Source organism: Diospyros lotus, chromosome 7, assembly GCF_014633365.1.
Source record: "Diospyros lotus cultivar Yz01 chromosome 7, ASM1463336v1, whole genome shotgun sequence".
NCBI lineage: Eukaryota > Viridiplantae > Streptophyta > Magnoliopsida > Ericales > Ebenaceae > Diospyros > Diospyros lotus.
Window position 1 is genome coordinate 23,833,164 of NC_068344.1, and position 19,735 is coordinate 23,852,898.

General features: G+C 38.2%; 1 protein-coding gene across 5 annotated transcripts in view; it reads right to left on the reverse strand.

Annotated features, from left to right (window-relative positions):
* LOC127806208 (dolichyl-diphosphooligosaccharide--protein glycosyltransferase subunit 1B) overlaps positions 1–19,522 on the reverse strand; it is a 36,872-nt gene extending 17,350 nt beyond the window's left edge. For all 5 annotated transcript variants that reach the window (XR_008024367.1, XR_008024369.1, XR_008024368.1 and 2 more), the window contains exons 1-7: positions 19,304–19,522; positions 16,360–16,404; positions 15,286–15,917; positions 14,034–14,181; positions 13,161–13,340; positions 13,005–13,073; positions 7,556–7,645 (exon numbers count right to left, since the gene is read on the reverse strand). Coding sequence is in view for 1 of the 5 variants with exons in the window: in XM_052343346.1 (XP_052199306.1) it covers positions 7,556–7,645; positions 13,005–13,073; positions 13,161–13,340; positions 14,034–14,181; positions 15,286–15,917; positions 16,360–16,404; positions 19,304–19,432 (1,293 nt within the window). In the remaining 4 variants the exon portion in view is untranslated. The remainder of the gene's footprint in view (positions 1–7,555; positions 7,646–13,004; positions 13,074–13,160; positions 13,341–14,033; positions 14,182–15,285; positions 15,918–16,359; positions 16,405–19,303) is intronic.
* Positions 19,523–19,735: the final 213 nt, after the last annotated feature.

The window sequence follows — 19,735 nt, forward strand, 5'->3', positions numbered from 1 at the left end:
AGCTAGGATATCCTTGTGAAGCTACTCCTATCGTGTGGTGTGACAATCTAGCTGTCAAAAGCATAGCAGAAAATCCTGTGTATCATTCAAGGACAAAACACATAGATGTTGATGTTCATTTTGTAAGGGAGAAAGTAGAAAATGGTGAGGTGGAGATCAGGTATGTTCCTACTGCTGAACAAGTTGCAGATGTTTTCACTAAGGGGCTGCCTAGAGATCGATTTAACTTGTTGTGCACTAAATTGGGCCTTGCAGAGACACCTACAAGAATGTTTCAGCAACATAAGTCCAAATTGAAGGGGAGTGTGGAAGAGTTAAATAGTTAGTGTTGGCAGCTTATTTGTTATTTCTATTTTGTTAAGTTGGCATGTTTTATTCAGCTAAATGTTTAGCTGTTATGCGATGTTGCGCGCCTATATAAGGAGAGCAATAGTGTTCATTTAGTGTGTGTAATTTTGATCTTTGTGATCTGCTTTCAAAAATTCAAGTTCTCTCTTTCTTTGATTTGCTTTTCTTCTTCGTAATTCTTTTCTACCCTAGATCCAAACTTCACAGTCTACACCATTTGAAATGACAGCAAGACTGTCATATTGTTCAAGATCAAAAAAATTCAAAACAGCAGTAAGACATTCTCCTGCTGGAATTATCTTAACCTGTTTGATGCCTGCTTTAACCGAAGCTATGGACTCCTCAACCTTCTCAGGAGCCAAAGGCAAAGAAACAGTATTCCTAGAACCTTCTTCCGCAGAATCATTCCTCCCAAGATTCCATTATGTTACAACCCTAGGGTTTGGCTAAGGTTTAGGAAGTAAATTGGTAAGAATGGGGGAAAGAAAGAGCAGAAAGGGAGAGAGAGAAAGAACAGAATAGAGAGAATTGACAGAGAAGAGAGAGAAATCTAGGGAGAGTTAGGAGAATTGAGAGAAAGAAATGGAATTCAATTATCATTCAAATCATGCCTTCCTCTAACTAGGCCAAGAATTGACAGTTGTTGACCCTGTTTTTCATCCAATTCCAACCTTAACAATCTGATTTATTCTTCTCCCTTTTTTCCTTGTGCTCCTTCTACTTCTAAGCTTTGTCTCGTCTTCCCTTACCTTCTGTTGCTTCTGTTTTTCCTGCATAAATGAAATGTAGGCTCCAAGGATCACCATGTCGAGGCTCCCTTCTCCAATGTCAAATCTCCCGAACCAAATGGCAGCAACCTCTTCTTCCACAATATCAAAACTCCCAAACCAAATGGCAGCACCCTTTTCTTCCTTCACCTTCCGAATCTTGTCTACGCCAAGTAACATGACATCAATACTATTATAGTGCCCGATATCAAAATTATTCAAAACAGCAAGGGAATTTTCTTCAGCTAGAATTATTCTAACCTGTGACTCCTCTGTCTTTTCCAAAACCAGAGGCAAGGAAGCCATTATCTTAGAATCTGCTTCCTCATAACCATTATTGCCTTCAGCCTCCAGTTTTTGTTTTTGATCTAAGTCCTCATCGATTACCTGTTCCCCCTCAACAGCTTCAGTATCAGCTTCCTTAGAGCCGTTGCAAAGTTGTTCCAGTCCGAATTGTTCCATTAAAACTCCTTTAGCTACATATGGTCCTTTACAAACTTCCAAGCTGCTCTTGCGATAACTTTTCAGTGGTAGTCCATGCTTTTTGCAAATAGTTTCTAGTGCCAATTCTTGCAGCCTTGCTTTCTCCGCCACTTGTTCCACCGTAGTAGGGTAGAACATTTTCACACTAAGCCTTAACACATCATCAAGACCATTAATGAATCTTGATACAAAATAATGTTCAATCAGGGCTAGCTAAAAACTCCACATTAGGGACCTTAGCTCCTCAAATATAACCTGATAATTTGTCACCGATCCCCCCTGCCTTAATTTGTTGAACTCCTCAATCACATCAATCATGTTCTTCACCCCAAATCGGTCACACAGATCTTTAGCAAAGTCAGTCCACCTAACCTCCCCTTCCCTAGGCATTGGAGTATGATTGGGAGTGGGGAAAATGATCCTCTTACTTGAATTTCTTGTTCCAAGGCCGAGAGTTCCTCTATCTCTTGCAGTCCATAGATCATAGGGAGGATATCATGGTTGGGCAAAATTGGATCAACTATTGCTCAGGGAGGAGAAACCAGTGATAATTGGAATTGAGGTAGTGATAATTGGAATTGAGGTAGCGAAGACAGCATGTTGATCATGTTGTTGATCTGCTAACCCTGTTGCTCCATCGTCTCCCAATGCCTCTCACAGTCTCTCTGCACTCCTTCTTGAGAGGCAACTAGATTCTCCCACATGTTTTCTTTGTTGGTCGCACTTTCCTCTCGGCTGTTGGTCACCTTCTCCTGCGTTACCTGAGATTCCTTAGCTTCAGAATTCCTCTTTTTAAAATAACCAATAGCCACAGAAAATCGATCTTTCCATAGATCGTTGTTTTGTACAATCATCCTGAATCTTTGGTTCGGAAACAACTATTGAACTGCCTCCAATAATCGCTTGAATCATCAGCGAGACCAATCTTTGGGTTTGATTCTTCTTCGTTGAACTTCTTGAATTCGATAGAATTTTCAGAATCATTGCCCGATCAATATCGTCACCTGCTATGATGCAGTAGCCGAAAATCGGCTGCTAAGAATATGCCTTCTAAGAATCTGCTTCACCTACTATTTCCAAATGCGTCTTACTTCTTCAGATAATTCTCAATCTGGTCCTAGCGTTGTGAAACAAACACGGAACTACTCCTTGGCCTGATGGCCAATTTTGATCGGAATTGTTGTAGATCAGCAATAGCCTGACCTTTGTAACAACTTCCAAAGACCACGAACTACTTTCTGAGAAAAAGAAATCGATTCTCTTCTCAACACTTTCACCGCACCTCCCTTCTCGCCTCAACCTCAATTCAACATCCGAGGACCACTAGATTTGTCACAATCTAAGAATTCACTGACTCTCAATTTCACTTCTTGACCCGTTTTCGATCCAATATCTACTACAGCACTCTGATTTGACTTCAAATTCAACTCGATATCACTGTCAGCACTCTCCTAGCCTGCGTCGTCTTCAATTCCGAGCCAAAATGGCTTTGCTCGTCTTTGCTTTTCAAATCCGAGTTTGCTTGCTCGGCTACACCTTTGAAATCCAAGTTCAATTCCAATTAATTGGATCGGCGACGAAAATTACCTCCTCGTTCGATCAACGCTAATCTAGCTTACTAAAAATCGTTCTGCACTGTTTTGACCACTCAGCAGAGAAATAGCCTCAAAATATCGCTGCTATCAATTTCAACAACCAAAATTCCAACCACAAGGCTAGCACCTACTTCCCCCTCAAGATTCAAACAGAAGTGCCTAGATTCATAGGAGACAATCGCCTCACATCAGTAGCCCAAGGGAATCATTCACCTAATCACCATCCAATGGTTTCGTAGTCACCGAAATTCGCAACTTCCTGAATCGTCCAAAACCAATTCAACAGCTGAGGACCGCCGCTCAACTACAGTCGAATTAATCAAATCCTCAGGCTAGACAGGATCACTTAATCATCAATTGCGGAAATCGTTGTGGACAGTTTCTGATCTCAGTCGCTCAAAACTCTGCTTCCATCGCGCCTTCACTACTCATTGGATCGAAGTGATTCATAATCACCACCCAAGCTTGAGTCCACTTCTTACCCAATCACCGATCACTAGCTCCGAAATCACCAGCTCTACTGCAATCTTCTTAGAGTCTCTATCGAAACTCCCCTGTCCCGCTTCACCTTCAAGATTCGAACAAGAATTGCCCGAGCTTGGCTGTTACAACCTAGCGCTGCTCCGTCTTTCAATTTCGAGCTGCTTCAGATTAAATGATGCAGTAGCTGAGACTTAGCGAAATTCACATCCACAAAGCTACCACCTGCTTCGCCTTGAAAATTAAAGTCGGATCGGAATACGGAATCAGCTTCGCCAACAATTCACCGGAATTCCGCCAAGCTCGTCGAAATTAGCTGCACTAAATTGCCTTGGTTACTGCAAAAAACTTCTAGATCACCACCGAGAATCGTTAGCTCAAATACCAAATGTTACAGCCCTAGGGTTTGGCTAGGGTTTAGGAAGGAAATTAGTAAGAATGCGGGAAAGAAAGAGCAGAAAGGGAGGGAGAGAAAGAACAGAACAGAGAGAATTAAGGGAGAAGAGAGGGAAATCTAGGGAGAGTTAGGAGAATTGAGAGAGAGAAATATAATTCAATTATCATTCAAATCATGCCTTCCTCTAACTACGTCAGCCTCTTTATAGGCTTACAATTGAAAGAAATAATAGAAAATACAATCAACTAACTACTCTAACAGCCATGTTAACTGTTTATACAAGAGTTAGTTATTCTTGCCTAACCTCTAAACTTCTACAGTTAGCCCTAATAGCTTATATAGCGTGGATTTTCCCCTAATTACAATCATATCCCCCATGGTCGTGACACATTCCTAGATAGTAGCCAATCCTTCAGACATTGCTTCCTCTGTCAATCCGCCAAACAGTTTCTCATTGTTCTCCTGCAACCTCTCAATGATCATATCATGATTTATTAGTTGTTCTTTGGATTCCTTGGCAACTACAACAGACTTCTTTTCAACATTGTTTGTTTTAGGAATTGATTGAGCCAAATTCTCATTGCAAAAGACTGGATCAATTTCAATTCCAAAATAATCATTTGCCTCTTTCTCAATCTCAAGAACTTCTCTATTAACATCTTTTAATCCTGATGATTAATTGTCTGAATAAATCATCTCATGATCTGAAATTCCGAGATAGTTATCTTGAGCATCTCCTTCTGAAACTTCTCTTTTTAAGGAATCAAAATATTCCTTAAAAAATAATTCCACTAGAATACTAACTTAATACCTTTTGGCCATCATGATCATGAGTTCGTCCAGCTTTTTATTGAATTCTTCCTTGAATACTTTCTCTAGTGACTACATTCTCTCAAGAGTTCCTTCAGCCATCAGCACAATTCAAATTCTTCAAAATTCACAATCAACTGCTATGAACCCTAAATCATAGCCGAGAAACCGCTTCTCTGATACCAAATGTCAGGACGCTAGCCCTAACTTGATATTTCCTTTGAAGATAAGAATTGGAATGGATGGAGAAAACTGACAAAAAAATGGAAGAACAGACGGAATTATAGGGAGAACAAACAAAAATTTGGGGGGGGGGGTAGAATCCGACATAAAGTAGGGAGAAATCAAGAGAAATGGGAGAGAAAATAGACAAAATTGAGGGAGAATAGAGATACTTCAATAATTCATGCATAATGCCTCGACAGTGTGGGTTTAGCTTTATATATAAGCTATCCATAGATTCTACAAGACAATTACCACTCTTCCACTACACCTAAATCATTTCTACTACCTCCCCACTACTCCATATTTGTCACTTGAACTGTTCTTAGAACATAACTGTAAACAATAACTAAATAAAGATATAACAACTAAAATAAAAAATAATTTCCTAATTCTAGGAGTCGTGATAGTGTATTATGCTTATAATTCCTCATTTGTCAATATCTTTAGACAATAAAATTAATTTGAGCTACTATTCAATTCTTAAATTTTAGTTCATCACGGACAATTGTGTATGATTTTTAGCTTTTTCAACAAAAAAAAGGACCGTGCCACCTAGCCTGTGTGGCATGATCCACAAGCCCGGCCTAGCTGGCAACTAGCTGTGGCAGACCAGCACAGCCCATTTTGCACCTCTTGTGACATGGTAGAGATGGGATTAGAATACCGTGGCTTAAAGGAACTGGATAAATATACCCACTTAGCTTAAAAAAAATCCATGGCCATGATGATTATGGAGAATGCTTCAAGCCATAAACATAAACACCTTATTTAGTACTAGTCAGTGTACAATAACTAATTCATGCCATAGTCAATGGATTGTTATGACATTACAGAAACAAAATTAAACAGTGTGCTACTAATTGAATAATAAATAAGGCAAACTGCCCAAAAATAAAAAAACTAACTTTTACCTTTATTTCAAATTTGGACCATCATTTCTCTTCCATTAGTAAAAACCATTGAATGCTGACTCGGTCTACTAAAGTGGTTGACATGGCTTCCACCTAAGTAATTTTTACCACATCAACCTATAATTAAATATATTTAAATATATAAATATGAAAAAAAAATAAATACAAATTATATATATGTACATTTGCATATATATGCAAATTAAAATTAAAAAAATACAGCAGCCACCGAAAACACAACTCCCATCGCCAAAGGTTGCCCTCAACTCCTGTGATGGAGGAGACAACTGATGAAGAGGCAATATTTGGAGTGATGGAATGAGGAATCTATTGCAGATAATAGGAGAAGCTGCAATAGCTAATGTAATGACATGGTTCGAGGAAGGGGTGGTAGTACTCGTGGACTCGGATTTGATTAGTGCTAGTAGTCTGTGAGCAGGAAAATGCTTGGGGCAGTGAAGGCAGGGGATCAATGGCTGGTGAATAGGGTGTTTGGGTGGAGGCAGGTAGGCATTGCAGCCATGAAGTCCCGCCGGGGAGAGGTGGCACTGCAACCACACTTGGGATTTGGATGTTGCAGTTTGCCAGGAAAAGGAGCCAGAAAGCAGCCATGGAAGCATGCCTTTGAGGCCTCTATGATATAAGGGCCAAGAGGATTGGACCTTTTTTTTGTTCCCTAGGCTTCACTGCCTATATGGATGCTTCCCTAATCTTTGATCTTTCTTTGGTGTGGTTTTCTTCACGGGCTATTCTCACTGATTTGTGACAACCAATGAGGGTTGTGTTGACAGTGGCCAGCTGCCGTCAGTGTATCGTCTTAATTTTTAATATGCATATATATATATATGCAAATGTTTATATTTACATGTCATATTTTAGTTTATATTTATATATATTTAAATATATCTTCTATAAATATAGGTTCATGTGACAAAATTTGCTGAGAAGGCAGCCATGCCAACCACCTCAGTACCCACGTTTTCATTTTAATGATTTTTACTAATGGAAAAGAAACAGCAGTCCAAAATTGAAACAAAATTAAAGTTAGCTGCTACCATTGATAAAATTAAAAGTTCAGTCTAAACTTAAAATTGGGGCTCTTTTTGACGATTTACCCTAACAAATATCTTCTTTACTTGCTTTTGTCTCAGTCTACAATGCATTCCAAATACTCACGTAAAAGAATTTCTACAAATTTAGGTTAATTTTATGTAATATAAGTATTACTGTCACATCATCACATGGCATCGTGTTCATTGACTAACATTTTTTATCTCTAATGAAGTCCTTAATATTCATGGGCAAAATCTAACACTCTTCATTAAATAAGGAATGGAGAAACAAATTGGTTTTTATTGGATCTCTTAACGTGACAATAACAAGTAAGCCTTTGCTGTGTGGAATTTTTATTTCATCTTCAGAAATTATTGACCTGATATTAAACATGCACATTAAAAAACCAACACTATCATAAAAGTGAAGCTTGAAAGAACTACTGCAAAGGAAATTTGACCCTTGCTATGAAATGTTGGCAAACACCTGGAAAGGAGCATTGTGTTCAGGAACCACATTTTTCTTCTCCAAGACTACGACAGTCCTTCCAACCACATCAAGGTATGAATAGCTGGTCTGCAGATAGCATGACAGGAAAAAGCTTTCCTTAACAACAATGGAATATTTCAACCGCAGGTCAAATATCTCATCCAGAAGAAAATAAAAAATACCGCAAAAAGCAGTCACAAATAAGTAGAACGTATTCTTTGAAATAGGATAACAAATCAGGACCATATCAAGATGCTTGTGATATAAACATTATTGGGCACTAAAGCACAACAGCAATTTTTATTTCTAGGTTTCTGTAGATGGTGTAGGTTTTAATGTAGGAAGAACAGAAAAAGAAATCTTCTTTATTAGATGGTATACAAGGTGTATATATACACGAGTAGATAGAGATAGAGGAGACCTACTTAATGTACAATTCTAATCTATCTATCTATTTCAAATTTGCAAATATAAAACAGAAGAGATAAGATAATAAAAGGAGAGATAACAGGAGAGATATTCGACCTTATCTCCCTCTTGATTATTCCGACATATTAGGAGGATTATCTTGGATGAAACTGCCGGATAATCCTCCTTATTTATCTTTAATTATCTACACTCCCCCTCAAGCTTAGGCTGGAAAATGTTGTTCAAACCAAGCTTGGAGTTTAATTCATCAAACATTCTTCTTCATACTGGTAGAGCCTTCGTTAGAATATCTGCCACTTGATTGTTGGTAGGAGTATATATTAGCTGAAACATCCCTTCTTCCAACTTCTCCTTAATGAAATGCCGATTTATTTCAACATGTTTTGTTCTATCATGATGTACCGGATTCTTTGCTATGCTGATAGCTGATTGATTGTCACACAGCACTTGAACTGATTTAGGGCAGCCACTTGTAGTTATTGAAATATTCTCCTCAACCATATTCCTTCACATAAACCTTGACCCATAGCTCTAAACTCAGCCTCTGCACTACTTCTAGACACCACAGATTGCTTCTTGCTGTGCCAGGTGACCAAATTCCCCCAAACGAATGAGCAATACTCGGAGGTTGATCTCCTATCATAAATTAAACCAGCCCAATTAGCATCACTATATACTTCAATTCCCCGATTGTTTGTTTTCCGGAACATCAAACCTTTGCCAAGAGTCAATTTTAAATATTTTAAGATACGATAGCTTCCATATAAACTTCTCTAGGATCATTCATAAATTGTCTAACACAGCTTACTGAGAAGCTTATATCTAGTCGTGTGTGGGATAAGTATATTAACTTTCCCACCAATCTTTGATATCTCCCTTTATCAATCAGTGCACTTTCCTTGCCAAGACCCAATTTTGTAGTTGAATCCATAGGTGTGTCTGCTGGTTTGCACCCCAACATTCTTGTTTCTTTTAAAAGATCCAAGATATACTTCCTTTGAGATATTGAGATGTCTTCTTTGGATCTTGCAACTTCCATACCCAAGAAATACCTGAGATTTCCTAGATCTTTGATTTCAAACTCTCTTGCAAGCATTCCCTTGAGATTATTCATTTCAACCATGTCATTTCCTGTAATTACAATATCATCCACATACACTATAAGAATAGTTAAGTTACCTCCCATTTTATGTTTGATAAACAATATGTGATCAACCTGACTTTGATTGTACCCTTGTTGTTTGACTACCCTTGTAAATCTCTCGAACCAAGCTTTCGGTGATTGCTTGAGTCCATAGAGGGATCGTTTGAGTTTGCATACCTGATCTCTTGTATAGTTTGTTTCAAAGCCATGAGGGATTTCCATGTAGACTTCTTCTTCTAGGGTCCCATTTAAAAAGGCATTCTTGACATCTAGTTGGTTGAGAGGCCAATCTAGATTTGCAGCTAGAGATAGTAGGATTCGGATAGTGTTCAATTTTGCTACTGGAGCAAAAGTCTCTTGATAGTCAATACCATAAGATTGAGTGAACCCTTTTGCTACTAGCCGAGCTTTGAATCGGTCAATTTGCCCATCTTCCCTATACTTCACTGTAAAAATCCATTTACAACCTACAAGTTGCTTTCTAGGAGGTAAGATGGTTATCTCCCATGTCCCATTTTTCTCCAAGGCATTCATCTCATCAAAAACAGCTTGTTTCCATTGTGGATGTTTCAATGTTTCTCTAACCGTATTTGGTACCTGCACCTTATTCAAGTTGGATAAAAATATACAAAACCGTGATGAAAGATCCTTGTTGGATATGTAATTGTGTATGGGGTGCTCAGTGCATGACCTTACTCCTTTTCGTAATGCAATAGGCCAATCAATGTTGTCATTAGTGGTTGCACTATCAATATTTTCATCACTGTCAGTGGCTGCACTATCAAGATTTTCATCACTTTGGAGAGGATTGGGGTCAGCCTGAGAGTAGGATTGAGGTTCTTTCTCTGTTTTAGACTTCCTTTGAGAGTAAACCTGAAGTTCTTTGGTAGTAGAAGGTTGCAGACTAAGGCAACTTGTGGGAGCAGTGTGTAAGGTAGGCGACGGAGGCTCGGGTTGAGGGTTCGGACTTGGCTGCATAGGATCAGGTTGAGAGGGACTCGGGAGAGTATCCCAAAACTGATATTCTTGAGAAATATAGAATGACTAATTCTCCCCCTGAATATTTGTTTTGGGATAATAGGGTTGGTGTTCAAAAAAGGTGGCATCCATGGAATTAAACATTCGTTGATGCTCAAGAGAGTAACACTTGTACCCTTTTTGATGAGGGGAATATCCAATGAAAATGCATTTAAGAGACTTAGAGTCAAGCTTGCTACGGAATTGTTGGTGTACATGAACAAAGACAGTACACCCAAAGATTTTAAGAGGAATATGAGATAGCAGCCTAGTGTGAGGATAGGTTTTTAGAAGAACTTGGTTATGTGTATGATGATTTAGGATTCGAGAAGGCAATCAGTTAATGAGATAGGTGGCGGTGAGGATTGCTTCACCCCAAAAATGTTTAGGAACATTGGTGGAAAATAGCAAAGAGCGAGCCACTTCTAAGATATAGCGATTTTTCGTTTCAGCTACATAGTTTTGTTGGGATGTATCCACACATGAGCTTTGATGTATAATGCCATGTTTTGAAAGATAGGAGCCAAGGATTGAAGAAAATTATTCCTTGGCATTATCGGTTCGTAGGATTTGAATTTTGGCATTGAATTGTCTCTCCACCATAGAATGAAACATTTGGAATATAGGGCCAACTTTGGATTTGTGTTTCATAAGAAATACCCATGTAAGTCAAGTATGATCATCAATAAATGAAACAAACCAATGAGAACCAGTTATGTTTTTAATTCGAGAAAGTCCCCATACATCACTATGAATTAATGAAAAAGGATGTGAATGAGTATAACTTTGACTAGGATAATTATTCCTAACATGTTTAGAGTATTGACAGATTTCACAAGACATATGATGTGAATGTTGACTCTTAAACAATGATGGGAATAATTTCTTAAGATAAACAAAGTTTGGATGTCCTAATCTATAGTGCCATAGCATAATTGCACTATTATTAGTAGTAGAAGAATTGGAGAAACAAACAAAAGGAATGGCCGAGTTGGTGTTGGATAGAACTAGGTTATCTTTGGAGTTGGTCTTTGTAAGGAGATAGAGCTCCAATCCTTCTTCAGCATTGCCAATCATCCTCCTTGAAGTCCATTCCTGAAATTCACGGACATTTTTTGAGAACTTAGCAGTACAATCTAAATCAGATGTCAGCTTACTAATCGATAATAGATTGCAATCCAAATTAGGCACCAAGAGAACTGATTTTAGCACAATATCTTTAGAGAGAGTAATAGATCCGGTTCCCACAACTCTTGACATTGAAACATCTGCCACCCTAACAGTCCAATTCTTGTTGGATGGCTGGAAATTAGACAACAGACTGATTTCACCCATCATGTGATCAGAGGCCCCTGAATCAATCACCCAAACATTGGATAAATCTCTTTGAGTGATCAACGCATGTAGATAAGTACCTTTGTGGGCAATGGATCCTGATGCTACGGTTGAGGGCTGATTAATTTGAATCTTCCCAAACATGGACTGCAGCCACTCCATTTGTTCCTTGCTGAATGGAGTAGCTACAGTTGGCACTTTCGCTGATACTAGATTGCTTTTGCTCTTTCTCTCATGTGTTGGCTTCCAATCCAGGGGTTTGCCGTGTATCTCCCAACATGTATCCTTGGTATGTCCTGCTTTATGGCAGTGATCACACCATGGTCGTCCCTTTCTTGGCTTGGAATTCTGTGAAGTACCTCGGGTGACTAAGGCTGAGTGCTCCAGATTAGCGCATGTTGGTTTAAGCATGATCTTCAACCTACTTTCTTCCCTTCTAACTTCAGAAAAAGCCTCTTGGATACTTGGGAGAGGTTTTGTACCGAGTATCCTTCCTCTAACACCATCAAGGTTCTTGTTCAGGCCCATTAGGAACTTGTATAGCCTCTTTTGTTCCACAATCTTCCTGTATTTTTCAGAATCTTCTATGCACTTCCATTCAATATTATCAAACTTATCTAACTGTAGCCAATATTTGTTCAATGAATTGAAATATTGAGTCACATGAGATTCACCTTGTTTGAGATCATCAAGCAAGCTTTGAATCTCAAACAATTCAGAGGTGTTTTCTACATGAGAATAGGCCTCCCAAATCTCTTGGGCTATATCATATAACAGAAAATTTTCTCCTATCTCATTCACCATAGAATTAATAAGCCAAGACATTACCATATTATTCCCGGCTTTCCAACTCCGATATGTAGGCTCTTTTTCCGATGGTTTGGTTGCTGCCCCGGTTAAGTAATCATCCTTGCCTTTCCCACATACAAACATCAGGACAGATTGAGACCATTGTAGGTAATTCTGCCCATTTAATTTATGTCCAGTAACAGTGAACATATTGTTGTCACTGGCGCCTTGATTGCTGGAGGGTAAAGGAATGATTTCGGATGGCTGGATACTGCTACTGGCCATATTGATGAGACGGGTGAGTGGTTAAATGGAAAAAAGAGGCTTTGGGAGGAATGGCAGAAGGAGAGAATTATCAGGAGAGCCTTTGGATGAAATATGGCTCAGATACCATGTGTGTGTGAATGTAGGAAGAACAGAAAGAGATCTTCTTTATTAGATGGTATACAAGGTGTAAATATACAAGAGTAGATAGAGATAAAGGAGACCTACTTAATGTACAATTCTAATCTATCTATCTATTTCAAATTTACAAATATAAAACAGAAGAGATAAGATAATAGAAGGAGAAATAAAAGGAGAGATAACTGGAGAGATATTCAGCCTTATCTCTCTCTTGATTATTCCAACATATTAGGAGGATTATCTTGGATGAAACTGCCGGATAATCCTCCTTATTTATCTTTAATTATCCATAGATGGAAAAATAAAAAAGTGTACAACAGAATTTACCTGCAGGTGTTGTTCTACTGGAAAAGCAACCACAGCAGAAGGGCCTTTTGATCCCTCTGGCAGCACCACCTTAAAACAACAGTTCCAAGATTAATTTATGTACATACCAGTTCTAACACAAGCACAGAACAAATAAGCAAATAAATAAATACCCACTTTGATGGTCATCTTGTCTACCAAAGTCTCAACAAGAGGACATCCAAAGCTTAAGTTCAAGTAACGTCTACCATCAGAAGACTCAAAAAGGAAGTCTTGCAGTGGTAGCCCATATCCAATGACAAAAGTGGCCTTCCAGCCCCCAAACAAAGGATAGCGTGGCTCTATTTCCAATTCTGACTGCAATGAGACCAAAAAGGCGAGGGGGGAGAAAAAGAAAAGAAAAGCCATCAGTGCAGAGATCTCCGATAGGCAACAGTAACATTAAGAGAAATTTTCATTTCTTGTTTTTAAATTGATCAATGCTTGACTAAGAACTTTGTCCAAACAAAAAGGAAGAAAGATCCATTAAGAGGAAAACATTACAACCAGGAAACTGTTGCATCTTAACAGTAATTATCATCACGCCAAAGTTGCTCTTCAACAATGGCAGGAGATACAGAAGGGCTAATGAAGTTCTACCAGATTATAAAAATAGCAATGAGATCAAAAGTTAAATGATGTTGCAGTTTGAAAGGAAGGAAAAAAAAAAAAAAAAAGTCATATTCTTCTAGATTGATGTCCTAAATAATATATGCTCCTGCTGGACAACCAACAATGAGGAAACATCAATAACTTTATGGCTTTTTCACTTATACTTCAATGTAATACTTCATGTGTTGAAATGCTCAGCGTGCAAAATATCTTTTTATCAAGTGTTCAGTGTGCTAATAGAGTAACTGGCTCTTGTCAAAGCTATTATTTGCAAAAAGAAGAAAAAAAACATGCTAAACATTGTGTATTCTGTACATTTTTTGAAATTAAATTTTTCAATGATTACACTGAACCTTGCTCCTTTACAGTTGAAAACAAAACATAAGAAGCAGTAATTACCTTCCTATAATCTGTACGTAAATGCGATGAGGAGATATTTCCAATTTCATCACGATAATAGACAGAGTGAACTCTAGGTGGTAATATTGCAAGAAGTCCTTTGAATGAAGATGCGCCATTAGATGATGGCCTGGATTGATATTCGATCCTGTAAAAAAGAAGGTTCAAAAAATAAAAAATTGAAACAACATGAAGTTTAGAGCCAAAGAAAAACATAAAAGCATGCAACACAGAGAAAACCAAATGCCTACCAAACCACACAACTGGGACCAAAACCACAGAGAAATATCAAACCAGCCAGAATTTACATATAAAACTTCATGCCACACATACAAATAGATTCAATATATCCATGTGCTTTGACATTTTTGCAAGTAGAAAAGATTTACTTGACAACAGAAAGAAATCAAAAGAAATTCATAAGCAGCAAAATATTGCAACTTATTCCAATATCTATACTATTATTATAAGTTAGGAGTTCAGTGGGGACATTAAACCCTGTCAAATTATTGAATTCCAAAAAATCCATCAATGTAAAATAATTGGAATCTATTATTTTTCATAAGCAGCAACATATTGCAACTTATACCAATATCTATAGTATTATTAAAAGTTAGTGTCACAACCCCAAGGGCATATTAGTCATAGTATATTACATGTATTAGTTAGGTGTTGTACTTTGTTGCTTTACCTGTTGTAACTTTCAGTTAGACAGCCTATAAATAGGCTAGAGTAGGCAGAGAATTGCATAGTGGAATGATAATCTCAATTTATGTCATCTCTCTCTACATTTCTCTCTCTCGATCTCCTCTGCTCTTCCTTAATTCCCTCTCTTTCTGTTTTGTTTCTCCCTCCATTCTATTCTCTCTCCCTCGTATTCTTCTCGTTTCCTTTCTAAACCCTAGCTCAACCCTAGGGGCATGACAGTTAGGAGCTCAGTGGGGATGATAACCCCCGACATTTTTGAATTCCAAATAAATCCATCTATGTAAAATAATTGGAATCTATTATTTTTCATATTATGCAAAACACCGTATATGTAAAATTATGTTCTACATTTAGCTTCCCAATTACTGTACATTTTGCCTAAACTTTTTTACGACTAACAGCTAATCAATACATATCTCCACAGTTTATCACTCGACGTATGGTGAAGAAATAATTCCATATATTGTGTGTGCACACCACTCTAGTATCCAAATATTATGTCTATAAGGTTAAAAACACGTAATGTAACATGCAGTTAAATAACCTTGAAAAGATGCCTTTGTGTCGAGCTCCAGCATGGACCAGTTTGTACTGCTCTGTAATCAGAAGGCTGCCCCAGTGAGATATTTCCACCTCCCTCACAAGCTCCTCAACAACAGCAAATGGATTGTTATTCTCAAAATGAACAATTACAGGAGAAAATGAATATGGAGGACGGTCTTCATATGGACCATACTTTATTTCTGTACCCGCACGGTCAGTGGGCTCAACTCTAGAGAATGATTCCACCTTAGCAGTTGGTGTCTTTATAAATGTTATTTGTTTCTTAATGTGATACGGTGATAATATTATTGCACTATCATGATAGTATACCAATTGCGACTCTGACTGACTTATCTCCAATGGAAATGGCTCTAAAGAGTGTGTCAATACATAAAGCACTTCAAGTGTTACTGATTCTCCCACACTTAACGGATTGAGTAATGAAATCAAGAAGTATTTAGTTCCATTTGGTGCCTCAGGCATTTCAGTTGGCTTCACATCAAGAGGTAAATAAGATTTCATCTTCTTCTTTCCAGCGGTCACTGCCGCTTTGACAATTGCCATGTGCTCAACTTGGACAGGTGGAAAAGCAAGAAGGATTTCTGAAGCTGGAGATGTCCCAATATTTTTAACCTGAGATGACCCAACAAACAAGTGTACATGACACATAGATTCAGTTTACAAGAAGAAACACAAAACTGTTTTAAGTAATCATGACATATAGTCATTTAACCTACAACATGCAGACTGAAAATCCAACAATCCAGCCCAATCTAGTTTAACCTACAACATATAGGTTAAACTTTTTCCCAGAAAAATAAAACTAAAGAATTCCAAAATAATATAAAAGTAACAAATAGGTTTAAGTGAATACAAATATTTAAGCATAGGTTAAAAATTTTCCAAAAACCAAAACAAATAACTCAAAAACCACACACACACACACAAAAAAAAAGACTTTGTAACAAGAACAGAATTGCAATAAAAAGCCATATGTTAAGCAGGTAGCAACTTTTCATATCTTTACTATAAATTACTCATCACGTTAAAATTCAAGCAAAGTTAAAGTGAGTACCTTAAGAGTCAAGTAAACCCTAACAATGTGGGAAGTCAAGTCAATCTGCATCAACAACATTTGACATTCAGAAACTGAAGTTATAACTTATTGAAAAACTAATCTGCAAAATACCACCATAGTGGTGAATGCCTTCCTCACAATCAATAAATAGTTAAAAAGTGGCAAAAACAGTAAATAAAAAGAAATTTACAAACTTTCTACATGCATAAACGGGGTCCATAACAATCAGCTGTCACACTCCTAGGGTTTACCTAGGGTTTAGAATGGAATTTGGAAGGAATCGGGAGTGAGGGAATAGAAAGGGAGGGAGCAATCTGAAGGAGGGAGAATTCAAAAGAAACGAGACAGAGAGAAACAGAATTCAGATTTCATTCATAAGCTGTTATTCTCTACTTCTTTAGCCTATTTATAGGTTGTTACATCCTTTCAGTTAGTAACAAACTGAAAGTACAATACTATAACAGCTTAAGATACAACAAAGAAAAAATACATGCAATAGAACAATTGCTCCTACACCCCCCCCCCCCCCCCTTAAGAGGTTTCTTGTCCCCAAGAAACTTATTACAACTGCGCCTTCTTCGTCACTCAATTCCCGCTGGTTCTTCTTCTCTGTTTTCGTCCTCTACTCCTTCCATATTCAGTAACTGTCTTTGACATCAGTAGCCGGGACTGAATTTATCTCCACATTTACTACATAACCCTAACTTCCTTCTTTGCTCCATAGTAGATGATTTAGCTGCATTAGGGTTAGGATAAACCCTAGAGTTCACATTTACTTGATTTCCTTCCAATTGTTGATTGAATGAAGGCTGAATTTCCGTTAAAATCGTGTACTTATTGAAAATCGCTTCCAATGCAAGCTCCTGTAGCCTTACCTTCTCAGCAGCCTGCTTAACAGTAGCAGGCTGCATCATTCTTACAATTGGCCTTAGTTCATCCTTAGGCCACTAATGAAGCTGGAAATGAAGTATTGCTCTGTTAAAGCAGGCTGAGAATTCAACATTAAAGACCTTAATTCTTCAAACCAGATATGATACTCCATCACAGATCCATCTTGATTTAGTATGTTAAATTCTTCAACCACGTCAATCATTGACTTCTCTCCAAATCAGTCACATAGTTCCTCCACGAACTCAGTCCAATTGGCCTCATGTCTCCTCATCTTATTCTAGCCTTGATACCATGAATCAGCTGTATCGTTGAGATAGGCTGCTGCAAGGTTAACTCTCTATCCTTCTAGAATTGTAATGCTGAAAAAATCTATTGCATCTGCGGATTCACCATCTCAGATTTAACTCTTCAAAAACCGGTATATCCAACCTTGGCATGGGAGTATAATGAGAGGTTTAAGAAGAACCTCTTACCTAGACGGCTAGCTCTACAATCGGTAATTCCTCAACTGAAGCTCGAGAAGGAATCTTATCACCATGTAAGATTGGATCAGAACTGGATCTCGACGGGAACTCCAACCCTGAAACTTGAGGAAGAATTCCATAACCAGGCAAGAGTGGATCGGAAAAAACCTTGGTGGAAAATCTGTTGATAAACGAAATTTAGGCAATAATGCCAACAACATGTTGAACATGTTGTCTATTCTCTGGCCATATTGAGCCATTGTCTTCCTGTGCCTCTCCAATTCCCTCTGCATTCTCTCTCAAGTTGCAGCAAAATCCTCTCGAATTGCAACGAGATCCCGCTGCACACTCTCCCGTATGGCCAAGCTTGCCTCCTGAGTTTGCAGCATCCCAAATTCCAATGCCTCCATCCTTGCTTCTAGCTGCTTCATCCCAATACCTTCAGCCATCCTTCAGCAATCTGCTTGATTTCGCCTTTAATACACAAAGAATTGCCAGCCACGTTCACTGCACTGATCATCGATGATCACAATCACCAATGGCATCCAGCGACTTGCCAACTCTGATATTAGCACTGATTGCCGATGGTCTTGATTCCCTTGGATCATCAGTAGCCCAGATCTGATCAGAATTGATGTGGATCAGTGATCGTTCAACCACTGCTTCCAAATTGTGCCTACCTCAATCGCCTCAACTCAATTCAGCAACCAAGGACAATCAACTTTGATACCAAATGTCACACTCCTAGGGTTTACCTAGGGTTTAGAATGGAATTTGGAAGGAATCGAGAGTGAGATAATAGAAAGGGAAGGAGAATTAAGAAGAAATGAGAGAGAGAGAGAGAGAGAGAATTCAGATTTCATTCATAAGATGTTATTCTCTACTTCTTTAGCCTATTTATAGGCTGTTACATCATTTCAGTTAGTAACAAACTGAAAGTACCATACTAAAACAGCCTAACGTACAATAAAAAAAAAATACATGCAATAGAACAATTATTCCTACGCCCTTGGGATCGTAACATCAGCATACAACAACATACCAAGCCTTTATCCCACCATGTGGAGTGGCTACATGATCATGAATTCTAGCTTTCTATTCATTTCTACACATTGTCCAATCCTCTACGAGGCCCATATATTTGATATAAAATCTAAATGTCTCCCATCAAGTCTTTTTCGGTCTTCTTCTACCTCTTTTGCTAACAACTTGTTATTTCATCAGCTCTCCCCACAAGGAATCCTATTGATTTTTTCTTAGATGACCAAACCATCTTAACCGAGTTTCCAGCACCAACTGGCAGTCCCAAGTCCAGATAAAGGAGAAAGGTTACATTAGTTTGCCGACAACCAGCGTAAGTCGTAAGACTCGTACGATCAAATAAACCTAAAACCCCGCTCGGTTGTCCAAATGTTGTCCTATACAAATTAAGCTCATTCACAGATCACACAATTAATAAGCTTGTACACACAAATTCTGCATTATACTAACTTATATTTGGTACCATTTTGAAACTGTCCGTGTGAAATTGATTGATTGGAATACATACACACACACACACACAGATGAAGGATGAGGGAGGTTACTCTGCGTTCGGCGTTGACGATCTGCAGGTCCTGTGAGGAGAGAAAAGACGAAGAAGCAAAGAGAGAGAAGTGGGCGACAAAAACGAGCGAGGAAAGTAGGATTGCTCCAAGTCCTCTGAGAGCTTCCATGGCTGCCTCTCTGGTCTGTCGAACCCACTCTCGGGGGATTTGCTTGACCAACCAGAGAAGTCGACTCTCACTAGGGCAAATTTACACTACTCTTCCACAGTTTTGCATTTATTTACTCTTCAAGCCCCCCCCCCAACAAACGCACACCGGGGCGAATAATTTGACCAAAATTACACTAAAATTAAATTTAGAATATAAATTTATTTCATACGAATTAAATGGGTAAATTGAAATCATATGAAAAGCAATTGAATTGACAAATCTAATGTATGTAAGATTATATAATTATAACTAAAGTTTAAA